The sequence below is a fragment of the Hydra vulgaris genome, chromosome 02, assembly GCF_038396675.1.
Source record: "Hydra vulgaris chromosome 02, alternate assembly HydraT2T_AEP".
Lineage (NCBI taxonomy): Eukaryota > Metazoa > Cnidaria > Hydrozoa > Anthoathecata > Hydridae > Hydra > Hydra vulgaris.
The window spans coordinates 47,460,641-47,476,226 of NC_088921.1; the positions used below are offsets into that span (position 1 = coordinate 47,460,641).

Sequence of the window (15,586 nt, forward strand, 5' to 3'; positions counted from 1 at the left end):
ATATTTAGAATTGTGATGAAACAAGTTTTTCGGATGATCGAGGCAAAGCAACTGTAGTGTGTCGAAAAGCGACAAGACGTGCATTTAAACTTACTGGCAACAATGAAAAAATTCATTATACCGTAAATAAATGCTGCAACGCTGATAGGCATTAGGCACCACCATTTGTGATATACAAAGCCAAAAGAGACTTTTGTCCTGATTGGGAAAGAGGTGGTCCAATTAATACTAAATATTCAATTTCAAAATCAGGTTGGATGGAGCACGATACGTTTGTTGAATGGCTGAAAGAAGTATTTATACCCGAAACTGAGCAAACTGATGGTATTCATACTTTAGTATTAGATGGGCATACAACTTACATAGCTTTGGAAGCGGTATTGCTGTGCAAAAAACACAATGTAATCTTGATTTGTCTACCAGAGCATTCTTCACATACTCAACAACCACTAGTGGTGTCTATTGTAATGTCAAACAAGCATGGAAAGAAATTCTGACAAAGTCTTACAAAGATTCAAAAATGTAAGAATTTAGATAAACAAAATTTTCCACCCTTGCTCAAACTGCTGTACGAGAGTGGTAAATGTTTTAAACGCTTGCATGCAATCACTGGTTTCCAGTACACTGGCTTATTCCCACTTAATAAAAACAACATAAATCAAAGGCGTTAGCAATCACACAAACGTTTAATCTACCTTTATCAACTTTAGCAACCTCTGCAGCACCTACACCATCTTGCTTAGACACAGCTTCATTATCTTCAACAGCCGCCGCAGCACCTACTCCAACTACACACCGATTTCCATCTTTCTCAACTACACCAGCTTAAAGTTTTGGTAGGTATCAAGTATGTGTTGAGCGTTGCAAAAACAGTATCGAGATAGAGTTGAAGCAGTTTTTTCAAGCAAGAAATCAATTGCATGCTACGAAATCGAAGTAGTGCAATATGTCAAAACATGGCGGAAAATGTATTACCGAAACGAAAGGATGAAGAAAAACCAAAAAAGGAAGCCGTCAATGTTACTAAATTTAACCCAAAGCGTAGACTCTCTATGCCAAGTACTCAAGTGCCTGAGCATAACAATGCTGAGCAACCTCGGCAAAACAATAATGAAGGACAAGTACCAGCAGCCAAACGATTAAAAGTTGCAAAATGTAAAAAGTGTAGAGTACAGTTACACACAGAAAGGTTGCAATGCGAAAATTCGATGTGTCGGGAGCGGTTGTACAAAGAAACATGAAGTTACCGAAGAAATATGTAGTTGGAATTAAATTTTTTTGTTGCAAAAAATGTATAAACTTTAATATAGTTTCCTAAGTATAGGTTGTGCTAAAAAAATAATTTAAAAAAAGTTAAAATTTAAAAATTGCAATGTTTTCTCAAGTGTGCGGTTTTATCAGAATGTCGCCTTAAACCGTACAATTATTTTTTCTTTACGTTTAATATTTTCAATAATTTTTTTTTTTAACATATATTTATATTACCATATGTAGTTTTTTATTACCTATCTAGTAAAAAAAAAATGAAAAAAAAAAAAGAAATGAAAAATAAAAAAGTTATTTAATTTTTATTGATAAGTGTGTGGTTTGATCCGGTTTTACTCTATATCTTCGCTCATTTTAGTGTTTATAAAAAAAAAATTATTTTTTATTATTGTAAGTACTGCTTGGGTGCATTGTCTTTCTTATTTATTTTTAAATATTCCTCTATTAATCTTTATTTTCGTCTTGACAACTTTCAAAATATGCTTTATTCAAAAAATAATTCTCCTTTATTTTTATGTACTTCATTTCTTCCCTCAGGCGTTCACTGCTCGTGTGTGACCATTCGTTAAATTTATATGCCAAAGTTTTTAAATAATACTTACAAATAATCATAAAAATTGTTTCATAACAGTTTTTTTTTACAACTCTTAGTTACTTTAGCCAAGGCTAAATTTATTCCATGTAGTGGGCTAAATTTACTCCATTTTTTTTTAGCACCAGTTACAAAAAGTTATAAATCTTTAAGCTTTCAAAACAATTTAGAATCAAACGCTGATAATTTAAAATTAGTTGAACGCACATTTAATGATATCGGTTGGTCCAAAACTAGCAAATAAAATTCCGTATACCAATAGCAGTGCACCTCAAGGGTCAAAGTTACCCCAGTTTACTGTATAATTTATGTGCTCAAAACACTTTATAACTATAATACCATTTATTTTATCTGCTTCATGTTGCTTTATTATTATTTATTTTTTTAAAGCTTTTTAAAACTGTTGAAAAAATAGTTGAGAATTTATTTCGCAACAAGTGCATCCGTACATTTGCATCCGTCCATTCGCAAGTGCATTCGCAACAATCCATCCGTAAATGAAAAATCATTTAACATGTCCTTAGGTTCATTATGGTCTCAAATGAAAACCGTAATGAGTATTCCTTAGAGAATAAAAATAATGTATAATAGAAGTCAAGGTCTTACTCTCTATATAATACAATTTCTTTAAAAGGTCTTTTTATTTAGTCGTGTTTATACTTACATAAAGCAACAATCGTATTTGATCTTTTTTTTGCTTACTGGGTATGTTTATATGAATATAAATGAGAAAAGAAATGCTATAATGTATGATTTTCATCAATAAGACATCTATACAAATGCTATCGTATAAAAAGGACATTATATAAATAATACAATTTGGAATATGAAAATAAGACTACACAATATTTTATAAAAGTAAAACATTTTTTAAAATTTCTGTATTAAAAAAAATGAGTGCAAGTCTTGTTTAATAAATTTGTGCGTTCTTTTAAATTATGAAAGTTTTATTCTTTAAAGTTTTTCAATATAAATTAATTTGTTTTTTTTGAGTTTTTACTGACTAATTGGAAAAAAAAGTGCGATTGTAGAACTTCATTCTAACAAGTAGTTAAAAAACTTTCTTTTTTTTCAAAACATTTCGAGCGTGCAACAAAACAACACTTATATGATTTTAATGCAAAACAATTACTATTCTATTTTTTAAACTTTTATCAGTTCTGATTATTAAGATGTTTTATACGTTCTCAACAAACAATGAGCGCATTTTTTTTATATAAAAGCTCATTTAAATTGCCTTAAAATGGAAAGTTGAAATTAATTTTTATTTAGATACGAAGTTTTTTGTTAATCTTGCATCTTGGATGACATGCTAAAACATTCGATAGAAAATAAAAACGTTATCAAACATAATATTAAAAATCATCAATAAAAAACTGCAATATATCAAAAACGACGCAACAAAAATAAAAATCTAGACTGATAGGGTAGGGTGGGGTTATATGGATTGTTGGGGGTAATATAGATATATTTAATAAGTATCCATGGAGTAAGTTATCTATACATAATTCTAAATCCTGAAAATTATCAACAGTTTATACACATAATTAGTTCCTTTTTTTTTATTAACAATGTTTATATTTGATTTACATGAATAGTTAAAATGTAAAATATTTCATTTTGAAAAAAATATAAAAAACATTACGTTTTAAAAGTTTTGTCTCCAGATTTCAGTAATATTACCTATGCAAGTTTAATGATGTAAATTTATTAGTTGGACCATGATGTAACAACATGTAAAATTTAACTTATAAGTTCTCTAACCCATATTGATAATTAAACAAAAATCTAAAATGAGGTAAAATGGATATACAGGTAAAATGATAGTGGGGTAAAATGGATATATATAAAATATATAAAATCCTATTAACATTATAGAATTTTAATACAAAATCATAAGCTACATGACATTTATTTATATACTTTTGCTTTTAAATATAGTATTATACATTTTTCAGTTACATATAATAGTCATATATAATACTACTGAACTATTTACAGTAAGATCATATTTCAATTTTGTTTTCCCTCAATGGCAAATGGTAAAACTTTAACTCCCATTTAAATATTTTATGTTTTATTTTTGTATTCCTCATTTTATTTATTTTATTATCATATTTTACTTTATAATTAAATTTTATATTTTATATAATTAAAGTTAATTTTATAATATTTTAGATAAAATAATAAGGCTGAAATAAATTATCATGCCTGAAATAAAATATCAATGCAAAACTATTGGTTCCTACAATCATAGCAAATTAATGACTGTCATACAGCTTGTTAAGGAAGAGGAGTCAGTTTACAATGTATCAAAGTCTTCTGGCCAAAAAGGACAAAATTTTAACAGCTCAAGATGTTGTCGCTAGGTTGCAAGAAAAAGAGAAAAACAAAACTAAAAACGAAGAGTGCATCAGTAAAAATTGATAGTCATAACCAATACAGTTTGACCTTTTAAATTCATAAAAAGCAGTAAGCATGATATGTGTATCAAATATAATATGAGTCTCCGTATTACCCCACCAGTGGGGTAGTATGGATATATGAAAGGTGTTGTTAAAAAGGATTAGTAAGTTACTTATTGAAAATATATTTATGTTCTACTCATTGTGAAGTTATTGTATACACCCTGAATGTAAAAAAAAAAAACGAAAGTTTTTATGGTGGTTATTAACTAAAAAATACAATTACATCAAAAAAAAATTTATCTAAAATTCTATCCATATTACCCCACCCCACCCTATTAAAAATAGGGTGAGTCACGCACGCACGTGGGAATAGACTATATCCATGGCCGACGACACTGGTTTCGAAATAAGAGGAGAAGGGGGCACGATAGTCAATTTTTATAAAAATTCCTCTATATTCTGAATTTTCTAAAAAAAAAAAAAAAGGTCTTTTAGAAAAAATGTGTGTGTGGAGGGGGGGGGGCACGTGCTCCCAGCGTTGTCGGCCCTGATATCTAGTTAAAATCTATTTGCACTTTAGATAAAAAAAATAATATTAAAAGTTTAATTTAATCTTAATGAAAATTAACGAAAAATAATAATTTATAATTTAAGTCATGAATTTTGAAACCAATTTAATTTAAAGTTGTAATAACAAACGGCCGTGGCCCAATGGTTAGATCGCTGGGTTTATAAGCAAGAGATCCAGGGCTCTATGCGAGCTCTGGGCATATTTTGCCCAGAGCTCGCATAGAAGAGGGAGGGAAGAATGAGGGTGTGAGTCTAGCCACGGCTTTGAGTATTTATAAAATTTCTTATAAAAAATAACAATTAAAAAATAAGTTTGCATAATAAACTAAACTTGGTAAATAACAATTATTATTAAAAAAAAAAAAATTTTTGAAACAAATTTATGAAACAAATTTTTTAGTAAAAAGACCCTCTATAAATAATGTCAGTGATTTTTCCTAGTTTTTCGACCCCCTCTTCTCTCTTTGTTAAAAATGTTAAAAATGTTAAAAATGGTGTCAGTTTTTGCTATTCATTAAACAAAATTAAAAACGCGTACTTACCATCACATTTTTTATGGCATTATTTTTATTTATTTTTTATTTTCTAAATCAAAAAATTATCAATTAAATGCTTGTTTTGTTAATAAAATATAAAGTGTTTTCATAATTCAATTACAGTTTATTGGCTTTAAACTTAAAATTAAAACATTTTAGTTCGATGTTTATAATTTCAAACAAAACTTTTGTATTGAAGTGATTGAAGGACAAGTTTGAATCGTAAACATAATTTACTTTTCATACAAGATTTTTTAGGTGTTTGATGCTATACATGGATTTAAGTAAAAAATAATAATGACCTCTGCCTGGGGCGGATTCAAAATTCTGCGGTGGAGAGTAGTTGTATAAGGTATACTAAGAAGAGAGTTTGAGATGGGTATCCTCTTCCTAGTGGGTGGGGTCCTTGGGGATTATTTAACTTATTGTAACAAGTTAAATGAGTTGATTTTACTGTCAATTTAATGCGTTCAAAACGAAGTTGTTGTGTTTGTCTCTATAAAAATAAAAATGTTTTTATTTTCACATTTTTTTATTTTTGTTCTCTACTTTTGATTAAACCAAAAAACTTTGTGTTTATAGTTCTAAAAAAAACTACGTTTGACAAAAAGGAATACATTACTAAATATATTTTTTCATTCCACTACTTAATTTAAAATTTTTTTTGATAATAATAATAAAAACTACAGATGCGGTGGGAGTAACACCGAGGTAGTTAATGCATACTATATTATGCAGGTATGTATGCATTGCCTACATAATCTGTACGTAATGCATATTATCTACAGATATGTAGGTAATATACATTACCTACATGATCCCCTGTATCTGCATAGTCTCTTGAGATAAGGGACTACGCACCCTATTTATATATGGTGCTCTTGATTTCTTTACCATAAGAACTGTTTATTGTTACAAAGATATATCTCTATCCATTTAAGTCAACCTGGAAAACTGAAAAAATTTAGTTTTAAAGTAAAATATTGCAATCAACAATATCAAATACTTTGGAGAGATTGATAAATGAAACTTTTGTCTAAAATTAAAAACTTGTCTCCATAATACATGGTAGTATGGAGATTTAAACTTATAGTATATTTTTAAGTAATTAAAACATATTATGTCTAGAAGGTTGTACGATTATTTAGATATAAACAACATCCTTCATAAAAAACAGTTTAGATTTAAAAAGGGTCTCGCGACTAATTAGGCAATTATTTATCTTGGTAATAATATATATACTTCAGATGTTTTTATTAATCTCATCAAGGCTTTTGTCAATAATTATATTTATTTTAATTAAACTTTCAAACAACATTATTGAATATACAAATTTTAGATGGTATATAAGTTACTTGTCAAATAGACAGCAATATACTTCTTATAACTGTGGAAAAACTAATTATAACGGGTGATGCGGAAGTTATCGGACAAATCCTAATTTCATTATTCGAGCATAATTGTTAGTTTTTGTGGTTTTATGCGAAGGCATAAACGTTCTATAAAACATAAACTTTATTATTTGAAACACAATTATTTAAAATGAGGTTAAATGCAGCTTTTCGAAAGCGACTAAAAATGTTTTTTGTAAATAAACCTAATATAAAAAAAAAAAAATCGTAAATTATTTTGAAAAGGAAGGATTTGCTCGAAGTACAATATATGATAACCTAAAAAGACTTGAAACTGTTCAATCGTTTTCTGATAGAAAGCACCCTGGTCGTCCGACATCCTGGACTAGAGAAAAGAAAGCCGAATTAACGAGACTTGTCAACAATCGAAAAGGGGTCAGTCAGAGAAAAATAGGTATTAAATTCGGTGTAAATCAATCGACAATTGGTCGTCAGTTAAAAAAAATGAATATTAAATATAGAAAACGTGAAAAGACTCCGAAATACACTATAGAACAACAAATAAAGGCAAAGAAAAGAAGCAGGAAACTAGTTAACCAACTCTATAACACAAAATCGCTTCTAGTCATCGATGACGAAAAATACTTTTGTTTTGCAGGGGACAACATGCCTGGAAATTCTGGATACTACACAAACAACAAAAAGACATGCCCAGAAAGTGTTCGTTTTATGGGAAAAGAGAAATTTCCAAAAAAAATATTAATGTGGATAGCCATATCTGACCGTGGTATGTCCGAGCCATTGTTTCGCACTTCCAAGGCTGTAGCGATCAATTCATCAATCTATATTAATGAATGTTTAGAAAAAAGACTTCTTCCATTTATTCACAAGTATCATGGAGACTTTAACTATTTATTTTGGCCAGATTTAGCAAGTTCTCATTATTCTAAAGATTCTCTAAATTGGATGGACCAATATGTCTATTACGTTGATAAAGAATCCAATCCCACAAATGTGCCTCAAGCACGACCAATTGAAAATTTTTGGGGACATTTGGCACAGAAGGTTTACGAGGGAGATTGGCAAGCTTCAACAGAGCAAGTTTTGATTGATCGCATTAAACTAAAACTACAAGAAATTGGTTTAAACTTTTTATAGTCGCATATGAAAGGCGTCAGAGCAAAATTGAGATCAATTGCAGATGGTGGTGTTTTTTCATATAAAAAATAATATATTTTTATTAAAAGATAAATGCTTTATTTAAAAAAAATATAATAGTAGTTTGTTTTTTTATTTATAAATAAGTTATTGACGTTTTTATTTTGTTCGATAACTTCCGCATCACCCGTTATGAATATAATTTGTGGTGTTCCGCAAACGTTTATGCTAGGACTACTCGTAATTTTTAGTATTTGTTTATGATTTAAATAAATCTTTTAGTGTATTAGATAAAGTATTGTTTGCTAATGATAAAAACGTTATGCTTAAAAGGATTTAAAAATGCTATCAGTAAGTATAGAACTCCTAACTCTTGCTGCATGATTTAAAGCATAAAAATGGTTACAATTTAACTAACACAAAAAAATAACCTTTTCTCCATCGCCTCCACAAATGAGATAATATTTCTTGAAAAATTGCGTTATATAAATAGAAACCTCACTAAAGATTTTATCGTACTCTTTGACAAAAATGTAATATGGAGACATCACATAAAGTATCTGGAAGGTAAAATCTCAAAGTGTATTACCTTAGTTAGTTTTTCAATTTCAATTTGAGGACCAAAGGCATTGAATAAAATACTTACAAATGAACTTAAAGCACTAACAATGTATAAAAATTTAAGCAAAATTGAGGCAGAGATTACTAAAGAATTCTGCAAGTTATTTCTAAGATTTCATGAAATAAGATAAAAATTATTCATTTATATATGAAAAGTATATCTGTGTATATTCTGTTTTAAATAGAAAGGTTTAAGTTAATAGTTACTTTTTTACAATATTTATGTCTTTGTTTTTTCTTGCTTTTCTTAATTTGTTTTGTTTTATTTTTTAGTTGCTTTTTTTTTGTTCTTTTTTTTGTTTGTTTTTTTTGAGTTTTTTATTTGCTTTCTTTTAAAAAGTGTATAAAATTTCTTTATCTTTACGGAATTTATCTTGGCAATAAGACATACTAAGTCTTTTTTTTTGCTCCTGCTAGCAGTAAATATAGTTAGAATCTTATGGAATGTATATTTACACGGCAACAAAAAAAAAGAGTACTAATTCATTAATATCAAAATAGTGGCACAAATATACTGGATATTTTATTTACAATTTAACCTATAGTATGTTCAGTAGACCAATATTTTTGACACTCAAATTGATTTAAAAATAAACTTGTTTATAAACGGTGCAACATCAAAAAAACAAGAAATTGAAACTTTTTGAATTTTTTATTTTTGTGTTAAATATATATCAAATTTATTAAAAAACGTTTATCCAAAGTTTAGGAAAATAATTTACTTATCTTAAGATATGAGCGCTCTGTTTACTCACAAACAGAGAGACTAAATTTGTAACTTGATTGCTAGGGCATTTTTTAGGGCATTTTTTGGGCATTTTCTCTCAAAAAAGAACAAAGTTAAACTTTTTACTTTTACTTGTTTTACAAATGTTGTTGAAAAGTTCGTGAAAAAAAAAAGGAATAAGTAATTAACAATTATATTGTAAATAACCCTTTAAAATATTTTTGAAAATAAAGACGGTAAAGGATTCGTATTTTCAGAAATAGGATGAATTTTAGATGATCTAAATTATTGGGTATTATTTATTGTCATTATTTGGTAAGACTTTGCAAGCAATATAAAATTTAGTTACAGAGTATTATTTATTGTCATTATTTGATAAGACTTTGCAAGCAAATCTTCCAATTTGAAAAAATAGGAAGATGATCAAAAACTCTGCAAAAAAAAAAAAAAATCAGATTCAAAATGTGAAAGTTTTAGTTTAATTTAAAAAACTGTTTATTAAAATATTGTCAATGACAGTAGACGATTTTATTATTATGTTATTATTATTCAAGTAATCCATCGAAAAAAGTATTTTGTATTTTTAAACTTTTCATAAATGACCGCCAAATAAAAACATACTTGTTTTATTTGCTCCATTTCTAACGTGATAATTCTAAAGTAATTCAGAAAGCAGCTTGGTGGTCCGATTCACTGTCGCATGGCATTTAAATATATATTATATATATATCATTGGATGGCGGTCGATATAATGAGATTACCGGTTTTATTTAAAGTTTCTATAAACAAAGCTTCATTATGCTAGTTTGATTTACTGAATTTATTTTTGCTTTGAATTCAAATTTGTCAAGAATACACAATGTAACACCATTTCCTTTTCTTTTCTGTCGACGCTTACTTACAATATTATAAAAATTTTTATATTTGACCACTGTAGATAATTTTGTATTTTCCCAAGTTTTCAAAACATTATTTCAAAAACTTAATAATAACGAATAATAAAAAAAAGCAATTAAATTTTTTTTTTAAACGAATAAAAGTTTTTGTTATTAGATCTACCATTTTCAAATACACGCGTTTTATATATATTTTTTATTTTACGTTTACGCATAACTACGCATTATTATCTATTTCAGTTAAAAAAAAAGTTATTCATTTTTATTAGCTCATAATGTTTTAGTCTTTAAATAAAACGCAATATAGTAATCAAAATGAAAAAAAAAGCAAAAAAAATTAATTACTTCTTAGCACCAACTTTACTTTCGTTAAAAATTTCGAACCTCTCATTACTTTGCGGTTATAAATTACTTTTGCGTATTTTCCAATACATGTTTGTATTTTTGCCTGAGTGTTTCTTTTCTCAAGTCCTTATTTATGTAAATATTTTCATTATTTATTTATGTATATATTTTCATTATATATATATATATATATATATATATATATATATATATAATATATATATATATATATATATATATATATATATGTATTTCCATTTTTTGTTTATGTATATATTTTCATCTAAGCTTAAACTTCTTAGATAAAAATAATTTCCTTATCTTCAATTATAGTCATTGGTTTATTTAATAACTTGTCAACTTAATCTGTTGCAGTGGCGCAGCAAGAGTGGGGCAGTGAGGGTAATCCGGCCCGGGCGGCACTATTTTAGGGGCGGCAAATTTATAATTAAAAAATCTAAAATTTATCTTATTTGCGTCTGTAACCAAATACCATAACACAATACTTAGCATTTTGTTTTAAAAAGCGTCAAACTAATTATTGTATTACTAAATAGCAGCCGTGGCGCAGTGGTTACAGTTCTGGCTCAGAACCAAGAAGTTCGTGGTTCGACTCCGGCTCTAGCATAATAAGCATTATGGTAAGGAAGGAGGCGTGAACTTCCGACTCCACGGGGCTCTGTGATAAGATTGATAGGTCTTTTTGGAGCAGCTTATAATTAAAAAATGATATTTATTGTTTTTTAGTTATTTATGAGAAAATAAATTGACTCATTAAGACGTTATTTTATGCTTTATATATTTTTTAAATAACTTTTCTGTTTTGCTAGCTATGTGGAACAGCTAGAAAATTTTGCCACCATATCGGTGTTTAGATGCGCATTATAGAAATCAACGGAAAAGCAAAATTTGTGGCATGCACAAACCACTCATTAAATTTAGCAAGTGTACATGGAGCATCAGTTGCTTTAAATTCTGTTACATTTTTTGGAACTATGGAGCTGTTATTTACCTTTTTCTTTTCCTCGACTCATGCTGGAATGTTTTGACTTCCATCACGGGTCAAAGCGTCAAGCGCATCATGGAAACACGAAATGCAAGGAAGGAGGGAGGGGGGGGGATGGAGGGGGAGAATGCAGTTAGTGTAGTAAAAAAAAAAGTATACAAAAATATTAAATTTTTGTGTATTTTTTTTTTCACAACACTAAATTAAAATTTTTAAGTACAAAAAAAATGTGGAGCAAATAACTTGTGAAGAGAAAAACAAATGTATTAGATAAATGCTGGGGTACAGTTGGTTGCATTACAATCATTTTTGTTTTTGCGCTTTCTCGGATTGTGGGAATTCGTTCTTTGGGAAATAAATGATAGACAGATCTACCTTTAAACTAAAGGATTGAACTTACAACATATGATATCAAACTAGAAGCATTAAAACCAATTTTAACCAAGAATGAAGATCAGAAATTTGTGATAATCTGGGCACAATTACGGATTTTTGATGTAAAAGAAAGAAACAGATAGCAGGGGAAAAACCAAATTATATGCCTTGTCATATGAAATTGAGTATAGAAAAGAAATGTTTTTGTCTTTTGACAGAGTGACACAAGAAACTGTAACAAGATTTGAACAGCTTCACGTTATTGCTGAAAAAAATACTTTGTCAAATCTTTTGAATAATAAATACGAATCTTAAATATTGGGTGAGCATGATGATTTTAATAAAGAAACTCCTTGAAAAGAAAAGACTTAAAAGTTTTATTTCTGTCCCCGCATCAAAATACGAAAAAAACAACATGGATGGATTGTGGTCCACTTGAACCTTTACAGTTTATTCTAAATTACAGTCTAGAAAGCTCAGTTAATAATATAGTTACATAGCTAGTTGTTGTTGTTGTGGATAGTTGTGAGACAAGTTTTTCAAAACTAAAATTGATAAAATGTTTCTTTAAATCTACTATGTATACCCTTCGTTCAAAAAACCTTGTCATACTATCCACTGAATTCATTCATTCTTCCTTTGAATAGAAGCTGAGTAATGAATGTGGCTTTGAAAGCCTCATTAATGAATTTACTAAAAAAAAAGCAAGAAAAATAAACCTTTAAAATATTGCAACAAAGTCGATTTTATGTTATAAATAACCCTATATCTGAATAATCGTTTTGATAAATACAATTATTGTTCCTTTTACGGGGGCGGCGAAAATTAAGTTCCGTCCCGGGCAGCCTTAACCCTTGCAACGCTTCTGATCTGTGGTAAATGGTTTTGCAATTTCTAGGTCTTCCTATAATGGTTCATACTTCCAAAATTTATTTATTATGTCGTTTTGAGTTGACTTAAATAAATCAACAAGCAGTTCCTAATAAAAACAATTTTTTTTTACAAATTTTAATAAGAATATACTTTTATAAATATATTTTTACTACAATGACAAAATTTAAACCCGTGGTGTGTAAGCTAAAACCTATAAAATCTAAAACTTTGAAAAAGTTGTCTTGGTTCTGCACCAACTTCATTACCACTACAATTCCAAACAATTTCAAATCATCGACCGAAAGATTTTAGATATATAAAACATAAAAAATATGTAAATATATAAAAGCAGAAACCACTGAAAATAAAAAATCTAAAACAAAAAAATGAAAAAATAAGCTTCAAAAGCTGGACCAGTTTCATTTTTATTTTCTTTATCTAAAGATCCATTCTTTGCTCTAACTAAAGCAAAACTATTTACGCTAAAACTAAGCAAAAGTATTTTGAAAATTAATAATTTATTCAAAACCAAAATGTTTAAAAAATAAGCTTTTTAGGCGAGTATATTCATTTCTAGCCTAAAACCTGGCGCATTTTTTTCCAAGAGAACTTTTTTTGGTTTTTGGCGGTTAACAATAAAAAACGTTTAAAAGACATTTAAAAGACGTCCAAAACGTTCAAAAGACGTTCGAAAGTCATCCTTTTTACGTCCCGTACCCACTGGGTATGTTATAGTTGAAAAAGTTTTTAAATTTTGGGGCTTTAATAACTAGTTTTTTGAGTGGGGCCTCCCACCCACTAGCCACTAGATAACTTTTATCATATTATCAGAGTTCCTTACAAAATAACGGTTAAGATAAGCACACTTAAGTGATTAATAAATATTTTAATTGTGTTTTCCTGCCTTAGTCTCTTAATTTTTTATTATTTTTTTATTTTTTTTAGTTTTAGGTGCTTCAAGAAAACCTAACGGTCTTGTCACAATGCACGAAAGATCATTTAACTTGGAAGTTCACAAATTTTCCCTACCGATTAAGCGAAATATGATTCGAAGCACCGAGCTCGCTTCGAATCATAGCTTCTGAAGCAAGCGCTCCAAATAACGCACCACGGCTGCTCAAAAGCCGGTATTCCGAGAAGACCTAACAGTCTTACCACAGAGCACCGCGGAGCATTTAACTAACTCACACCTCCTTCTTTACAAATGATCATGTATGCCCAGAGCTTGCATTGAACCCTGAATCTTATGTTTTTAAAGCAAGCACTTAACCGCTGCGCCTTTGCACCACGACTGTGATATGAACCCAATTAAAGTGTAAGTGTGCTAAAATGAGTTATTTTTCAAATCCAAAATTACATAAATTCAAATGCAAAAAAAGTTTTTTTTTCTTTTTTTTTTTAATTTTTGATTTTTTTTAAATTTTATTTAAAATGTATCAATGATGTTTTGTTAACGACTCGTTATAATTGATGCAAAATATTTTAAAAGCTTGATTATTTTTTAAACGTTTAACAATTTGATAACAACTATAAAAAAATAAAGTTACATTAATGAAAATATTTGTGGTAAAGCGTTAAATCGTATATAATAGCATAATCGTTATAATCTTTAATAGCATAGCATATGTTATTAAAACAATTAATAAGAATACGATTTATTTTACCACAAATATTTTCTTTTCTTATGTTGTTTTAATGACATTATTAAAGAGTGAGAGGCAAGATTATCCTAACATATTTTTTTGGATTACCATATAATGGTTTGTTTTTGATGTTTCAAAGTACGACTTGAATTAAGTAAGCACTTTATATTCCACGTAAATCGTTTAAAATGCAAAATATAGATAATAAAAAGCAAATGGTAAAAAATAAATTAAATTTTTATTTTAAAAAGTAAAAATATTAGCGACAAGAAATAAAAAAATCGTTTTTTGCTTTTTCGAAAAAAGAAATTTTTTCTTATTTATGACGTTCTTATTTTTGACCGATTTTTTTTCGACCGAGATTTTCATATTTAACCAATATCAGATAATTTAGTTTTCAACCGATTATTGGTGACTTTCGTTTCAATCGAGTAATCTGTATTTTAAACGTTTTTTCTAATTTTTTGTTCAATTGACGCAGTGGATTCTACCAAAATAGACTGATATAGTCACAAGCGCAGTGTAGTGTGCGCCTACGGTTAAATTAGTTAAAATCATCGCCTGGGGGTTTGGCTTTGAGAGCATAGCCGACAACACAGTTTTCAAAGGGAAAGGGCGCAATCGTCAATTTTTAAAAAAAGTCTTCTTTATCTAGAATTTTCAAAAAAAAAAAACCTTAAAAAAAAAAGGGACGGGGGGGGGGAGAGTATGAAGCACGTACACCTGCCCCCCCCCCCCCTCTTTGTTTTGCCGGCACGGGAGAGTCACTATTTTTATTAACAAAAAAAGAAAAAAATCTTTCAAAAATTGAAAATTAAAAAAAAAACATACAAAAAAATACTTTAAGGAATAAACGTAGTTATTTAAGTCGACCGAAAAATCAGTTGATCAAAAGTATGGTAAATAGGAAATTTATTCGATTAAAAATACAGTTGGTTGTAGTAGAAAGTTGCAAAGGCTATCGGTTGAAAATCACAATCATCATGATCTACGATTTTAGTTAAAAATTAGGTACAGTTATCGAGTCAGAGCCATCGTGTTTTTATAAACTCCAACGCGTCATAACCACCAGTGCTTGCTGGAGAGCATTGTGATTTTTAGAAAAAAATATTTCATTGCGGCTTTTTCCTTTTGACTTTTGTATGAAGATGCAAAAAGTAGGGAGCTTTTAAATTAAACTTTTCAACAAAGTTTTTTAATTCTACACACACGTGGAAT

General features: G+C 28.6%; 1 protein-coding gene across 1 annotated transcript; it reads left to right on the forward strand.

Moving 5' to 3' along the window:
* The first annotated feature begins 3,661 nt into the window (after positions 1-3,661).
* LOC136076103 (uncharacterized) lies at positions 3,662-7,882 on the forward strand. The gene is made up of 2 exons (XM_065789569.1): positions 3,662-3,673; positions 7,010-7,882. The coding sequence occupies exons 1-2, from the start codon at positions 3,662-3,664 to the stop codon at positions 7,880-7,882; spliced, it is 885 nt and encodes a 294-aa protein (XP_065645641.1).
* Positions 7,883-15,586: the final 7,704 nt, after the last annotated feature.